The sequence below is a fragment of the Coregonus lavaretus genome (genome assembly GCF_964263955.1).
Source record: "Coregonus lavaretus genome assembly, chromosome: 2".
NCBI lineage: Eukaryota > Metazoa > Chordata > Actinopteri > Salmoniformes > Salmonidae > Coregonus > Coregonus lavaretus.
Window position 1 is genome coordinate 26,819,641 of NC_139989.1, and position 17,844 is coordinate 26,837,484.

At 43.0% G+C, this 17,844-nt stretch overlaps 1 protein-coding gene across 1 annotated transcript in view; it reads left to right on the forward strand.

Moving 5' to 3' along the window:
* The first annotated feature begins 14,309 nt into the window (after window positions 1-14,309).
* The window catches only part of LOC311100441 (enhancer of polycomb homolog 1-like), a 70,238-nt gene continuing 66,703 nt past the window's right edge, over window positions 14,310-17,844 (forward strand). The window contains exon 1 of the mRNA XM_084141362.1: window positions 14,310-14,730. Within this exon, the coding sequence (XP_083997488.1) occupies window positions 14,578-14,730 (153 nt within the window). The 5' untranslated portion in view covers window positions 14,310-14,577. The remainder of the gene's footprint in view (window positions 14,731-17,844) is intronic.

Genomic DNA, 17,844 nt, shown 5'->3' on the forward strand with positions numbered 1-17,844 from the left:
AAAATGCAAATTAATTACTTAAAAATCATACAATGTGATTTTCTGGATTTTTGTTTTAGATTCCGTCTCACAGTTGAAGTGTACCTATGATAAAAATTACAGACCTCTACATGCTTTGTAAGTAGGAAAACCTGCAAAATCGGCAGTGTATCAAATACTTGTTCTCCCCACTGTATGTGGTAGTGGAGTAGGGGCCTGAGGGCACACAGTGTGTTGTGAATGTATTGTAATGTTTAATTTTGCTGGACCCCAGGAAGAGTAGCTGCTGCCTTGGCAACAGCTAATGGGGATCAATAATAAATACAAATACAACAATGCCTCCCAGCTGTGCTCTTTTGGCCCTGAGGCACATTCATGTCAACAGTTATGTATTTTGGTAAGTGAACACAACTGGTGGCAGGAGTAGAGGGGTGAAAATGAAGATCTTCTGGGCTGGCCTCTTCACACCTCTAGATGGCCGGGTGGGGGTAGGTGTGGAGCCAGAGACAGCAGCAGGGGTCGGACTGAATAAATAGAAAAATGCAATACTTTTACGGCTGAGCCCTGCATCAATACATCAAATAAACAACACATGGATGGTGTTAAGAGATAGCTGGGAGGTGTTGAATGGAGCTGAAGGATGGGACTAATAACAACAACTAATAACAACAAGATAACTAATGTAAAGCATACTGTGTCCATAATAAGTATATAGGTTGTAGGTTGAGAGCTTTTGTGAAAGAGCACAGTTAGAAAAATATGGCATATAGAAGCAAACCAGATGGACATCATGAAAATGATCGGAGGAAGTTCTGGAGTAAAAACAAACAAAATATAATTATTGTAGAATTTGACTGTGTCCATAAAATGTATATAGTATGTATGGGCTGGAAGTAGAGGCCTAAGCGTTGTTGTTCACTAGTTTATTCCAATCGGGGAAGGGGTGGTGGGGTTGGAAAGTAATGAAGGGCAATATAATTTAAAAAAGGATATGTATGTATGTATGTATGTATGTGTATATATATATATATATATATATATATATATATATATATATATATATATATATATATATATATATATATATATATATATATATATATATATATATATTGCGAGAGAAAAAAAACATGGGGGATTGGAAGTGATGCAGACAATTACATTGATGGAAGTTACAATCTATCTGAAATATTAAAGCTGATCTACCCCCTAAAAAGTAAAAATAAAATAAACAACACATATCATATCTAGAGTAGGGGGAACACAATCACTGTGGTGAAGTGTGTGTACCAATGGTAAATAAGGCTGGTGAGGGGAGGACGGCTCGTAGTGGTGGGTGGGGTGAGTGGAATGGTATCAAGCACATGGTTTTCGTCTGTTTGGTGCTGTTCCATTAACTACATTCCGGCCATTGTTGTGGGCCGTCCTCCCGTCACCAGCCCCCACTGGCTTATATATATATATATATATATATATATATATATATATATATTTACACACACACAGTTGAAGTCGGAAGTTGACATACAGTGAGGGAAAAAAGTATTTGATCCCCTGCTGATTTTGTACGTTTGCCCACTGACAAAGAAATGATCAGTCTATAATTTTAATGGTAGGTTTATTTGAACAGTGAGAGACAGAATAACAACACAAAAATCCAGAAAAACGCATGTCAAAAATGTTATAAATTGATTTGCATTTTAATGAGGGAAATAAGTATTTGACCCCCTCTCAATCAGAAAGATTTCTGGCTCCCAGGTGTCTTTTTATACAGGTAACGAGCTGAGATTAGGAGCACACTCTTAAAGGGAGTGCTCCTAATCTCAGCTTGTTAACTGTATAAAAGACACCTGTCCACAGAAGCAATCAATCAGATTCCAAACTCTCCACCATGGCCAAGACCAAAGAGCTCTCTAAGGATGTCAGGGACAAGATTGTAGACCTACACAAGGCTGGAATGGGCTACAAGACCATCGTCAAGCAGCTTGTTCAGAAGGTGACAACAGTTGGTGTGATTATTTTGCAAATGGAAGAAACACAAAAGAACTGTCAATCTCCCTCGGCCTGGGGCTCCATGCAAGATCTCACCTCGTGGAATTGCAATGATCATGAGAACGGTGAGGAATCAGCCCAGAACTACACGGGAGGATCTTGTCAATGATCTCAAGGCAGCTGGGACCATAGTCACCAAGAAAACAATTGGTAACACATTACGCCGTGAAGGACTGAAATCCTGCAGCCCCCGCAAGGTCCCCCTGCTCAAGAAAGCACATATACAGTGCCCTCTGAAGTTTGCCAATGAACATCTGAATGATTCAGAGGAGAACTGGGTGAAAGTGTTGTGGTCAGATAAGACCAAAATGGAGCTCTTTGGCATCAACTCAACTCGTCTTGTTTGGATGAGGAGGAATGCTGCCTATGACCCCAAGAACACAATGACCCAAAACACACGGCCAAGGCAACAAAGGAGTGGCTCAAGAAGAAGCACATTAAGGTCCTGGAGTGGCCTAGCCGGTCTCCAGACCTTAATCCCATAGAAAATCTGTGGAGGGAGCTGAAGGTTCGAGTTGCCAAACGTCAGGCTCGAAACCTTAATGACTTGGAGAAGATCTGCAAAGAGGAGTGGGACAAAATTCCTCCTGAGATGTGTGCAAACCTGGTGGCCAACTACATGAAACGTCTGACCTCTGTGATTGCCAAAAAGGGTTTTGCCACCAAGTACTAAGTCATGTTTTGCAGAGTGGTCAAATACTTATTTCCCTCATTAAAATGCAAATCAATGTATAATAGTTTTGACATGTGATTTTCTGAATTTTTGTTGTTGTTATTCTGTCTCTCACTGTTCAAATAAACCTACCATTAAAATTATAGACTGATCATGTCTTTGTCAGTGGGCAAACGTACAAAATCAGCAGGGGATCAAATACTTTTTTCCCTCACTGTGTGTATATATATATATATATATATATATATATATACAGTGGGGGAAAAAAAGTATTTAGTCAGCCACCAATTGTGCAAATTCTCCCACTTAAAAAGATGAGAGAGGCCTGTAATTTTCATCATAGGTACACGTCAACTATGACAGACAAAATGAGAAAAAAAAATCCAGAAAATCACATTGTAGGATTTTTAATGAATTTATTTGCAAATTATGGTGGAAAATAAGTATTTGGTCAATAACAAAAGTTTCTCAATACTTTGTTATATACCCTTTGTTGGCAATGACACAGGTCAAACGTTTTCTGTAAGTCTTCAGACACTGTTGCTGGTATTCTGGCCCATTCCTCCATGCAGATCTCTTCTAGAGCAGTGATGTTTTGGGGCTGTCGCTGGGCAACACAGACTTTCAACTCCCTCCAAAGATTTTCTATGGGGTTGAGATCTGGAGACTGGCTAGGCCACTCCAGGACCTTGAAATGCTTCTTACGAAGCCACTCCTTCGTTGCCCGGGCGGTGTGTTTGGGATCATTGTCATGCTGAAAGACTCAGCCACGTTTCATCTTCAATGCCCTTGCTGATGGAAGGAGGTTTTCACTCAAAATCTCATGATACATGGCCCCATTCATTCTTTCCTTTACACGGATCAGTCGTCCTTGTCCCTTTGCAGAAAAACAGCCCCAAAGCATGATGTTTCCACCCCCATGCTTCACAGTAGGTATGGTGTTCTTTGGATGCAACTCAGCATTCTTTGTCCTCCAAACACGACGAGTTTAGTTTTTACCAAAAAGTTATATTTTGGTTTCATCTGACCATATGACATTCTCCCAATCCTCTTCTGGATCATCCAAATGCACTCTAGCAAACTTCAGACGGGCCTGGACATGTACTGGCTTAAGCAGGGGGACACGTCTTGCACTGCAGGATTTGAGTCCCTGGCGGCGTAGTGTGTTACTGATGGTAGGCTTTGTTACTTTGGTCCCAGCTCTCTGCAGGTCATTCACTAGGTCCCCCTGTGTGGTTCTGGGATTTTTGCTCACCATTCTTGTGATCATTTTGATCCCACGGGGTGAGATCTTGCGTGGAGCCCCAGATCGAGGGAGATTATCAGTGGTCTTGTATGTCTTCCATTTCCTAATAATTGCTCCCACAGTTGATTTCTTCAAACCAAGCTGCTTACCTATTGCAGATTCAGTCTTCCCAGCCTGGTGCAGGTCTACAATTTTGTTTCTGGTGTCCTTTGACAGCTCTTTGGTCTTGGCCATAGTGGAGTTTGGAGTGTGACTGTTTGAGATTGTGGACAGGTGTCTTTTATACTGATAACAAGTTCAAACAGGTGCCATTAATACAGGTAACGAGTGGAGGACAGAGGAGCCTCTTAAAGAAGAAGTTACAGGTCTGTGAGAGCCAGAAATCTTGCTTGTTTGTAGGTGACCAAATTTTCCACCATAATTTGCAAATAAATTCATAAAAAATCCTACAATGTGATTTTCAGGATTTTCTTTTCTCAATTTGTCTGTCATAGTTGACGTGTACCTATGATGAAAATTACAGGCCTCTCTCATCTTTTTAAGTGGGAGAACTTGCACAATTGGTGGCTGACTAAATACTTTTTTCCCCCACTGTATGTGTATATATATATATATATATAAATAAAAGCTCAGCAAAAACAGAAACGTACCCTCACTGTCAACTGCGTTTATTTTCAGCAAACTTAACTTGTAAATATTTGTATGAACATAACGAGATTCAACAACTGAGACATAAACTGAACAAGTTCCACAGACATATGACTAACATAAATTGAATAATATGTCCCTGAACAAAGTGGGGGTCAAAATCAAAAGTAACAGTCAGTATCTGGTGTGGCCACCAGCTGCATTAAGTACTGCAGTGCATCTCCTCCTCATGGACTGCACCAGATTTGCCAGTTCTTGCTGTGAGATGTTACCCCACTCTTCCACCAAGGCACCTGCAAGTTCCCGGACATTTCTGGGGGGAATGGCCCTAGCCCTCACCCTCTGATCCAACAGGTCCCAGACGTGCTCAATGGGATTGAGATCCAGGCTCTTCGCTGGCCATGGCAGAACACTGACATTCCTGTCTTGCAGGAAATCACGCACAGAACGAGCAGTATGGCTGGTGGCATTGTCATGCAGGAGGGTCATGTCAGGATGAGCCTGCAGGAAGGGTACCACATGAGGGAGGAGGATGTCTTCCCAGTAACGCACAGTGTTGAGATTGCCTGCAATGACAACAAGCTCAGTCACACCGCCCCAGACCATGACACAGAGGCCCATTATCAGCAACCATCAGTCCTGTGTTCCAATGGCACGTTGTGTTTACTAATCCAAGTTTATCATTTTAAAAGGCTAATTGATCATTAGAAAACCCTTTTGCAATTATGTTAGCACAGCTGAAAACTGTTGTGCTGATTTAAAGAAGCAATAAAACTGGCCTTCTTGAGACTAGTTGAGTATCTGGAGCATCAGCAATTGTGGGTTCGATTACAGGCTCAAAATGGCCAGAAACAAAGAACTTTCTTCTGAAACTCGTCAGTCTATTCTTGTTCTGAGAAATGAAGGCTATTCCATGTGAGAAATTGCCAAGCAACTGAAGATCTCGTACAACACTGTGTACTACTCCCTTCACAGAACAGCACAAACTGGCTCTAACCAGAAAAGAAAGAGGAGTGGGAGGCCCCGGTGCACAACTGAGCAAGAGGACATATACATTAGTGTCTAGTTTGAGAAACAGACGCCTCACAGGTCCTCAACTGGCAGCTTCATTAAATAGTACCCGCAAAACACCAGTCTCAACGTCAACAGTGAAGAGGCGACTCCGGGATGCTGACCTTCTAGGAAGAGTTGCAAAGAAAAAGCCATATCTCAGACTGCCCATCTTAGTCTTTTCTTTTTATTGGCCAGTCTGAGATGGCTTTTTCTTTGCAACTCTGCCTAGAAGGTCAGCGTCCCGGAGTCGCCTCTTCACTGTTGACGCTTTCTGCCCATATAAGACATGTATATGTCCGTGAAAATGTGCTTTTGTTTACAACGTCATTGTAGTCCATTATCCGTATTGAGTAACAACTGTCCTGATTTCGGGACACCCATCCAGTAGAGGTTAAGGAAGTCTCGAGGTTTTGCTCGCCTGAGGTAGAGTATCTCATGATGAGCTGTAGACCACACTATTTACCAAGAGAGTTTTCATCTATTTTTTTCCGTAGCTGTCGATTTACCACAACAAACCGATGCTGGCACTAAGACTGCACTCAAAGAGCTATATAAGACCATAAGCAAACCGGAAAAACGCTCATCCGGAGGCAGCGCTCCTAGTGGCCGGGGACTTTAATGCAGGGAAACTTAAATCCGTTCTACCAGCATGTTAAATGTGCAACCAGAGGAAGAAAAATTCTAGACCACCTTTACTCCACACACAGAGACGCGTACAAAGCTCTCCCTCACCCTCCATTTGGCAAATCTGACCATAACTCTATCCTCCTGATTCCTGCTTATAAGCAAAATCTAAAGCAGGAAGCACCAGTGACTCGGTTAATAAGGAAGTGGTCAGATGAAGCAGATGCTAAGCTACAGGACTGTTTTGCTAGCACAGACTGGAATATATTCCGGGATTCTTCTGATGGCATTGAAGAGTACACCACATCAGTCACTGGCTTCATCAATAAATGCATCGATGATGTCGTCACCACAGTAACCGTACGTACATACCCCAACCAGAAGCCATGGATTACAGGCAACGTCCGCACTGAGCTAAAGGGTAGAGCTGCCGCTTTCAAGGAGCAAGACTCTAACCCGGACACTTATAAGATATCCCGCTATGCCCTCCAACGAATCAATCAAACAGGCAAAGAGTCAATACAGGACTAAGATCGAATTGTACTACACCGGCTTCGACACTCGTCGGTTGTGGCAGGGCTTGCAAACTATTACAGGCTACAAAGGGAAGCACAGCCGTGAGCTGCCCAGTGACGCGATCTTACCATACGAGCTACATCACTTCTATGCTTGCTTCGAGGCAAGCAACAGTGAAGCATGCATGAGAGCACCAGCTGTTCCTGATGACTACGTGATCACGCTCTCCGTAGCCGACTGTGAGTAAGACTTTTAAGCAGGTCAACATTCACAAGGCCGCAGGGCCAGACGGGTTACCAGGACGTGTACTCCGAGAATGCGCTGACCAACTGGCAAGTGTCTTCACTAACATTTTTCAGCATGTCCCTGACTGAGTCTGTAATACCGTGTGGTGCCAGGATAACAACCTCTCCCTCAACGTGATCAAGACAAAGGAGATGATTGTGGACTACAGGAGAAGAAAAAAGGACTAAGCACGCCCCCATTCTCATCGACGGGGCTGTAGTGGAACAGGTTGAGAGCTTTAAGTTCCTTGGTGTCCACATCACCAACAAACTATAATGGTCCAAACACACCAAGACAGTCGGGAAAGCCTATTCCCCCACAGGGGACTGAAACGATTTGGCATGGGTCCTCAGATCCTCAAAACGCTCTACAGCTGCACCATCGAGATCATCCTGACTGGTTGCGTCGCTGCCTGGTATGGCAACTGCTCAGCCTCCGACCGCAAGGCACTACAGAGGATAGTGCGTACGGCCCAGTACATCACTGGCACCGAGCTTCCTGCCATCCAGGACCTCTATACCAGGCGGTGTCAGAGGAAGGCCCTAAAAATTGTCAGACTCCAGCCACCCTAGTCATAGACTGTTCTCTCTGCTACCGCACGGGAAGCGGTACCGGAGCGCCAAGTCTAGGTCCAAAAGTCTTCTTAACAGCTTCTACCCCCAAGCCATAAGACTCCTGAACAGCTAATCATGACTACCTGTACCATTTGCATTGTGACATGGTTTGTGAAATTATATAAAATTCTCGCGAAATCTCGCAAGAAGAAAAAAAGTAGCTCTGGTTATGAGTCTTTTAATTTTTAATAAATAAATAAATAAAATTTGAGCTAGAGACAAGCCATTTGCTATGCTGTAAAGCTGCATGCATGCATGCCTGTCGCGAAGCTGTTTTTCCTCTGGCACTGCTGCGTGACTGTCGTAGCCGGCCGTAACCGGGAGACCCATGGGGCGGCGCACAATTGGCCCAGCGTCGTCCAGGGTAGGGGAGGGACTGGCCGGCAGGGATGTAGCTCAGTTGGTAGAGCATGGCGTTTGCAACGCCAGGGTTGTGGGTTCGCTTCCCACGGGGGGCCAGTATGAAAAATATAATGTATGCACTCACTAACTGTAAGTCGCTCTGGATAAGAGCGTCTGCTAAATGACTAAAATGTAAATGTAAGCGAACTTGCCTATACTAAGACTGGCCTGTGCTCTTGGTTATACCAGGGATTAAATTATATACAATGTATCAATTTAGCTCGCGCTGCTCCAATGTAACAACAGAAAACTGATCAGGGTCTCCATCTCCGCTCGCCATCACTTTAAAAAACTGATGTGCAGGAAGAGAGGACGGAGAGAAGCAGGTGAGTTAGGGCTTGTAGCATGGAAGTGAAGTGGACATTATTGTACCGGTGGCGAACGAAGTGCTGCTGGATATGTACGACACAGTCCCCCTCCAAAACTACACATTTGGTTAGTAGCGACCCTACTGAGTATTACCCACCCCACTTTAGCTGAGACGGGTAGTAAAGTTTTTTTTCTTTTTTCTTTACAACCCAAATACTGTGTATTGCATTGCAGTAGGGCTGGGCAATATGGCCTAAAAATCATACCTCATGTTAAAAAAAAAAAAAAAAAAAAAAAAAAATCTCAATAAGCGTTGTACAATTTTTAAAGGTCACAAACACTGCATTTCAAACAGACAGCAATCTAATGAATTGAGGGCTTGTGAAGTTATACCTAGGCTAAATATAAGCCTTCCACAACCATAAGAACCCCTAATAATTTAATTATTTTATCAAAATAGTTCAACTAGCTTTTTTCCCCCTCAATAATCACTGATCTGGCTTTTTAAGTATGTCTATGAAAATTCCCTTTTTTTTGTTACAAATTTAACTAGAACCATGCATAATGCACATTCACCCTATTAATGACTAACTTCTTGTAGCAGGCATTAGGCTATAGAAAATTAAAACAGGTCTCATCAACAACCTCTCAAGCCCACGTACTAGTGATTAGCCAGCTAATCTTTATATTTCAAGTTTAGCCAATTTGGATCTATTTGCTAGCTAACAAGGTTGAACAGTTGAATTGTTATGAACACAACTTTCTTTCTCCAACTGTTTGAAAAGCATGTTAGCCTGTCTACTTTGTTCAGATGTTGAAATCAAGTGGCCTACCTTATTTCAAAAAATGAGAACGAGTTGCAAATTCCTTATAAAATTGTGTTTTATGCTTATTGCACTTTCATAAAACACAGACTAGACAGCTAGTAAAACAGTCTTTGGCTAAAATGCTGCTAGTGGTACTTGGTACCGCAATGCAGAGCGCAACAAACTGAGCATTCATTTTCAGGAATCAATGTTCATTGATACTATTGTTTTAGTAGTGACTGCACTGCGTGCAATTTGAGTAGTTGAGACATAAAAAGGGTATCATTTACAACAATGAACTTCTCTACTACTGTAAAATGTATCAATGTGTTTTGGTGTCCATATTACCGATTTTTATTTTGGACCAAAATGCAAATAGCGAGTTGAAACCGCTTGCGAGAGAGAAAGATGTGATCTCTCAACTTTGTTGGCGTGAGAGACAGGGAGAGGGGCTTGGTGTGTGTGTAAACCATAGAGGAAGAGGTGAAGCGAGAGGTTTCTCTTGCTAAAATATGTCCAAAATAAGGCCAATGCGTTTCTATGGGCTTATTTTGGACTAAGCTTGTCGCCTGCCTTTCCACCTTTGGGACAATGACTCTCATTGTTAGGGCGAAGACGTACATCTCGTCATTACATACACATCTCTGGGGTAAATGGGGAAGGTATACACAGCACAGAGGAGCGAAGGAGACAAGACCAAAAATACAACATGAGAACAAGCAGACATAAACGCTCATAAAATCGAAAAATAACAAAACCTTGTGTTACAGGCATTTGGAATATCGAACAAATATAAATTCTAATTAATTTGAATGATTGCCCAGCCCTACATTGTGGTGGGTGGAGTAAGGAGTTACCAGTACTCTGTACTAAACCTGTTGCCCCGCACGAGACCAATTTAAGTTTAGCAGACTATTGAGTAATTTCAGTAACCTATATTTGTATTTTATTAAGTGTATTTCTTTAAATATAGCCTACACTATCTTTCAACATACCAGTATCTGTGTAAACGTTCAAGATCCAGATTTTGAATTTGAGGATATAGGTTTGACGTCCTTTGGACAACATGTACACAATGACATCAAAACAAGTACTACAGTTTATTTTCTCTGCTTTCCAGGCCACTATGGAGTTATTCCCATTCCCAAATGGATGATAAGCATGGAGTACGTTCTTAGCATGTGGACCAAACACCCCCACTCTACAGGCGGAAGACCACACCCTCCCATCATCAGTATGGGTGAGATCTAGCTGTATGCATTTATAGGCCTAATGATACAGTTCATACAGTGCATTCGGAAGGTATTCAAACCCCTTCCCTTTTCCCACATTTTGTTACGTTACAGCCTTATTCTAAAATGCATTAAAAATGAGGCCCCTTGCTCATTGTTCTATCTGTGCTAATATGGCCTTTTGGCCACTAGAGGCCTCTATCATTCTCTGGATTAGCTGAATTTGGGTGTGTTACAGCAGGGCTGGAGCATGTGCTTGCACGCCCAGTAGCTCTAGGAGGTTTGCGCCTACATCCTGTCTTATGATAGCAACGTGAAATCGAACCTCAGCGGCATAGCTTTCTAAAGCTTGTCGAGCATAATTCTGCTGTTCAGCCATAATCTGGATATTTTCGACTAACCCTTACTTGACGATACTTACTTCGTTCTCGATTCGGAAGGCACCTGTGTCTTATAAACGTATGTGTCCAGTTGCCGGTAGAACTCAGATTTCGAGAAAATATTCAGAAATATATTAAATCCACTTTTTGTACTGTAAAGGTTGGTCTGAAATGTGTTGATTACTGCTAAACAGCAGCATTGTATCAATGGCTATCACAAGCTAATTGCTAATGATAGTTGTTTAATTTGATATTGGCTAATCTTCGAGAAGCATCCACCTGCAGATTATGCACGCTGACGCCACCTGGTCTGCATAGCGCGTGCGTCTCAGATGGTATTTTTGCGTCTCAGTTGGTATGTGCGAGCGCAACCTGAACTTGCAACGTTTTCTAGGGCGCAGTGTGCGACACACATACCAGGCCGACCTAGGCCCACCCATGGCTGTCCCCTGCCCAGTCGTGAAATCCATAGATTAGGGCCTAATTTATTTATTTCAATTTACTGATTTCCTTATGAACTGTAACACATTAAAACCGTTGAAATTGTTGCATGTGTCGTTTTATATTTTTGTTCAGTATAGAAGACTGGTTGAAGTAAGAAATAACCCCAATGCTTTGCAGTACTAAGGTTATGCCACAAGAGGGCGACATTGACTAGCATATAGGTCAGCTAAAATTACAGGACACTCACATCTTTGGTACACTGAGCCATGGTTTGCTTTTCATATTTGGTTAGCAAATAATTTATAATAACAAAATAATTTAGGGGGGTGCTTGTATTTGTTCTGTTACACACAAGTGTCAGTAAGACCAAGGAGCTGATCGTGGACTATAGGAGAAAGAGGGGAGAGCACGCCCCCATCCACATCAGCGGGGCTGTTGTGGAGCAGGTCGAGAGCTTCAGGTTCCTTGGGGTCGACATCACTAAGGACTTAACATGGTCCACACACACCCGCACAGTCGTGAAGAGGGCACGGCAGCATCTTTTCCTCCTGAAAAGGTTTGGCATGGACCCTAGGATCCTCAACTTCTACAGCTGCGCCATCGAGAGCATCTTGACTGGCTGCATCACCGCTTGGTATGGCAAATGCACCGCCTTTGATCGCAAAGCGCTACAGAGTGTGGTGTGGACAGCCAAGTGCATCAAACTGAGCATTCGTCGGCTCGACGATGGAAACCAATTTCATGAAGCTCCCGGCAAACAGTTATTTTGCTGACGTTGCTTCCAGAGGCAGTTTGGAACTCGGTAGTGAATGTTGCAACCGAGGACAGACTATTTTTACGCGCTTCAGCAGTCCTGGTCTATGAGCTTGTGTGACCTACCACATCGCGGCTAAGCCGTTGTTGCTCCTAGATGTTTCCACTTCACAATAACAGCACTTACAGTTGACGGGGGCAGCTCTAGCAGGGCAGAAATGTGTCGAACTGACTTGTTGGAAAGGTAGCATCCTATGACGGTGCCATGTTGAAAGTCATAGCTTTTCAGTAAGGTCATTCTACTGCCAATGTTTGATTATGGAGATTGCATGGCTGTGTGCTTGATTTTATACACCTGGCTGAAATAGCCGAATCCACTAATTTGAAGGGGTGTCCACATACTTTTGTGTGTGTATATACAGTACCAGTCAAAAGTTGACACACCTACTCATTCAAGGGTTTTTCTTTATTTTTACTAATTTCTACATTGTATAATAATAGTGAAGACATCAAAATTCTGAAATAACACATGGAATCATGTAGTAACCAAAAGTGTTAAACAAATGAAAATATATTTTAGATTCTTCAAAGTAGCCACCCTTTGCCTTGATGACAGCTTAGCACACGCTTGACATTCTCTCAACCAGCTTCATGAGGAATGCTTTTCCAACAGTCTTGAAGGAGTTCCCACATATGCTGAGCACTTGTTGGCTGCTTTTCCTTCACTCTGTGGTCCAACTCATCCCAAACCTTCTCAATTGGGTTGAGGTCAGGTGATTGTGGTGGCCAGGTCATCTGATGCAGCACTCCATCACTCCTTCTTGGTCTGTTTTGGGTCATTGTCCTGTTGAAAACAAATGATAGTCCCACTAAGCGCAAACCAGATGGGATGGCATATACTTGCAGAATGCTGTGGTAGCCATGCTGGTTAAATGTGCCTTGAATTCTAAATAAATCACAGAGTGTCACCTGGAAAGTGCCTCCACACCATCACACCTCCTCCATGCTTCACGGTGGGAACCACACATGCGGAGATCATCCGTTCACCTACTCTGCGTCTCACCAAGACACAGCGGTTGGAACCAAAAATCTCAAATTTGGACTCATCAGACCAAAGGACAGATTTCCACCGGTCTAATGTCTATTGCTCGTGTTCCTTGGCCCAAGCAAGTCTCTTCTTCTTATTGGTGTCCTTTAGTAGTGATTTCTTTGCCGCAATTTGACCATTTAAGGCCTGATTCACGCAGTCTCCTCTGAACAGTTGATGTTGAGATGTGTCTGTTACTTGAACTCTGTGAAGCATTTATTTGGGTTGCAATCTGAGGTGCAGTTAACTCTGCAGCAGAGGTATCTCGGTCTTCCTTTCCTGTGGCGGTCCTCATGAGAGCCAGTTTCATCATAGCGCTTGATGGTTTTTGCGACTGCACTTGACATAATATGGACTTAGCCCTGTTTGGTAAAAGACCATCTTCTGTATACCACCCCTAAATTGTCACAACACAACTGATTGGCTCAAACGCATTAAGAAGGAAAGAAATTCCACAAATTAACTTTTAACAAGGCACACCTGTTAATTGAAACACATTCCAGGTGACTACCTCATGAAGCTGGATGAGAGAATGCCAATAGTGTGCAAAGCTGTCATCAAGGCAAAGGGTGGCTACTTTGAGGAATCTCAAATATAAAATACATTTTGATTTGTTTAACACTTTTTTTTTGGTTACTACATCGTTTTGATGTCTTCACTATTTTTCTACAATGTAGAAAATAGTAAAAATAAAGAAAAACCCTTGAATGAGTAGGTGTGTCCAAACTTTTGACTGGTACTGTGTGTGTGCATTTGTATGAGGTTTTTTTCTCATCTGCATTTTGTGCAAAATATTAATCACTGCTGGGCTGTCTGTTTCTCTGTATGGTTTGCAGCTGCCTATCCTATTATGTGAATATCAGTCAGTTTCTACGGAGGGAGCGTGTGACGGGGTGTGATTACTCTCCTTTCCCCAAGTTACCACAGCCACAAAGTCAAAATTGGCTATATCGTAAAAATTTATGAAAACAAATAGTTTTTCGGTCATAATTTAAGTTTAGGGTTAGGCATAAGGTTAGGAGGGTGGTAAAGTTTAAAATCACATTTTCTGAAGATAAATTGTTTGACTTTCTGGCTGGGGTAACTAGTGACAACACTTGCCCCAGTGCTCCCTCCCCTCAGGGCTCCGTGAGCGCGCATGCGCGCGATACCGTATGGGAATGGCTGTTGTGTGATCGAGGGTTGGGCCGGCAGGAGCGAAGGGACAGCTGCAAGAATTTGTAATGTCCGCCATGTTGGACATGGCGTATTGAACCAGGGAGGGAGAGCGGAGCCTCGGAAAAAAAGAGACCGACAGAGAACGACCAAAATCCGGGCCTTCCCGGCTCCTGTTCGCATTGCCATATACCTGCCCTGCTACCAAGCGAACGGTTGACTTCTGACGAACATCACATATCCATCCATGAGAACTCAAACCAGTACTGTAGTGAACATTAGATCGGATTTATTTATGCTGCATCTTACATTATAAAAAATGAGTAAATTGTCGTTTCGGGCACGGGCGCTGGACGCTACCAAGCTTCTACCAGTCTTCCGCTGCGAGGACTTGCCTGACCTGCACGAATATGCCTCAATCAATCGGGCAGTGCCGCAAATGCCAACTGGGATGGAGAAAGAGGAGGAATCGGTATGTTTATTTTATTTTATCGCAGTCAGATTCATAATTGAGATGTTTGCCCTATTTTCACAATATGGGGTCGCCCCTATCTTGCCTGCGTAAATTTGCACAAAATGGCGCCCATATGTTTTCCGTGAACTGTAGATTGAGACGTAATTTGCGTGTAACACCGACATCCTTTTCCCCTTAACATTATCCCAACCTTGTATTGTTTCGAATTTAGATTCGTAAGCCGTGTTGTATTCACTTTTTTCACTTGGAATTGCATTGTAAAGCACAAAGGGGTCACGTGGTTCGTCTCGCATCCGCCATTTTGTTGACTTTCTCTTTGCCAAAGACAGTTGGGGATGGGCTTTGAAGTGGTGCCCTTACATGAACAAATACCAGGGGGAGACACTGAGTCGACATGTCTTTTCTCAGCATGTTTTGAATGGGCTACACATTTGGACAGATCGGTAAAACAACAATCACACGCACGACTCTGTGCCTGTGCAAGTGTCACTCCTAGTCAATAATTGAACAGTAACGTGCATTTATTTTGCATGAAGCGAACTCTAAGGCGCTGAGACCACTATTGCCACACTGCACAAGCTGTTATTTTTCTAATACATACGTATGCACATCAGCTTTTCTTAACCAAGTGTCTCAATGTGACAAGGAGCAAGGAGTGTGTTAGAATTTATACCATGGTCAAATTCTTTCAAGCTTGAACTAGACCTGACAGAAAATATACAATTTAGAAGCCAGTGCCGGTATTCATAAAGCACCTCAGAGTAGGAGGGCTGTAGTAAGCTAGCTATGGAAGGAAAGAGCACCTGCCTAATGGTAAAATGAAGCACATGCTCTCCTGAATGTAATATAGCAGATCTGAGTGCAGATGCTGTGCATATTTTTTGCCTGTCGGGGCGTGACGCAAAACGACCCAGTTCTGGGTTATAATCCAAAATAAACCCAGTGGCCAATTTTGAGCATTGTGTTGTGATGATCAGAGAGACATTGCCTCTTCATCACCTAACTAGAGCATCAGAGGGGGGCCTCCTGTGCTGCCTCAGTGGATGCAAACAGAGGGAGGGAGGGACAGGGGAGCAGGAGTGCAGTTAATTTAACTGCCAGAAGAATCCCGCCAGCCCCCCTAACCCCTCTCTCCTCCTGTGCTCTATGTTACGTAAACTCCTGGAGTGACAGAGACAGAGGAGAGAGGCTGTTTTACTACAGGGGCTCCAGTGATATGCGGTGTGGCTTCTTTGCTGTCTGACTCTCATCTACCCCAGTGGGAACTGGATGGGAAACCCTGGACTGTGTCCTAAATGGCACCCTATTCCCTTTATAGTGCACTACTTGTGGCTACTGCACATAGGGTTAGTGGTGCGCTATTTGGGACGCAGTCTGGGAGCTGGTTGACTGGGGCAGACTGGATGGATGAACTGCTAGCTAGATTCCCCTGACCAGGTCGTTTAAAATCTGGAAAGCAAAGCTCTGTGGCTGGAGGCCTATAGTGAAACCATATAGGAATCAACAGCATGCATATTTTATACAGCTCAATGTTTTGATTTATGCAGTGTTTATGGAATGTTGAAATAGTTTCCTCATGCTTTGGTCTAAGACGGGGGTAGGCAACCCTGTTTTTGATTTAACCAACCTGGAGGACTAGAGTTTCCCATCCCTAATCTACAATTGATGTTGTTAACCCTGCACAACATGGGCCTGGGAGGCTCACAAGAAAATGGCGCTGACAGAGAGGGCTGCCTCGCTTCTAGTCCTTAGGAAACTTTGCAGTATTTTGTTGCATTGTTAGCTCAGAAAATCTTCAGTGTTATTACATACAGCCGGGAAGAACTATTGGATATCAGAGCAGCGTCAACTTACCAACACTATAGTACAGTTGAAAAATATATGGCAAATAGAAATCCAATATGGATGGTGTTAAGAGATGGATGGGTGGTGTTGAATGGAGTTGAAAGATGGGACTAATAACGACTAATAACAAGATAACTAATAATGTAAGCAAACTATGTCCATAATAAGTATATAGGTTATAGGTTGAGAGCTTTTGTGAAAGAGCACAGTTAGAAAGATATGGCATATAGAAGCAAACCGGATGGACATCATGAAAATGATCGGAGAGGTTGAGGGTAGAGGAAGTTCAGGAGTAAAAACAAACATAATAGAATTATTGTAAAATTGACTGTGTCCATAAAATGTATATAGTATGTATACGCTGGAAGTAGAGGCCTAAGCATTGTTGTTCACTAGTTTACTCCAATTAGGGAAGGGGTGGTGAGGTTGGAAAATAATAAAGGGAAATATATTTAAAAAAAGGGAATGTATATGTGTGTGTATAAAAAAATAAAAAAAATAAAAAAAAATTTTTTATATATATGCATGCATATGCGAGGGGGGAAAAAATATGGGGGATTGGAAGTGATGCAGACAATTACATTGATGGAAGTTAGAATCTATCTGCAATATTAGAGCTGATCTATCCCTTAAAAAAAACTTACCAACACTATGACCAGGAATACGACTTACCCGAAGCGGATCCTCTGGAAGGGATTCCAGAGGCCGACCCAAAACAAAGCCACCGGAGGAGAGGCAGCCGGAGCGGTCTTCTAGTCAGACTTAGGAGGCGCGCACACCGCCCATCGCTTTCTAGTATATTACTTGCTAATGTCCAGTCCCTAGATAACAAAGTGGACGAGATCAGGGCAATGGTTGCTTTCCAGAGAGACATCAGGGGTTGTAACATACTCTGTTTCACGGAAAAATGTCTCTCTCGGGATATACTGTCCCCGTCCATACAGCCATCTGGGTTCTCAGTACATCGTGCCGACAGGAATAAACATCTCTCCGGGAAGAAGGGTGGGAGGGTTTGTTTAATGATTAACGACTCATGGTGTAATTGTAACAACATACAGGAACTCAAGTCATTTTGTTAACCTGACCTAAAATTCCTCACAATCAAATGCCGACCGTATTATCTCCCAAGAGAGTTCTCTTTAGTTATTGTTACAGCCGTATATATCCCCCCTCGGCCGATACCATGACGGCGCTCAAGGAACTTCACTGGACTTTATGCAAATAGGAAACCATATATCCTGAGGCTGCATTTAGGTAGCCTTTTTC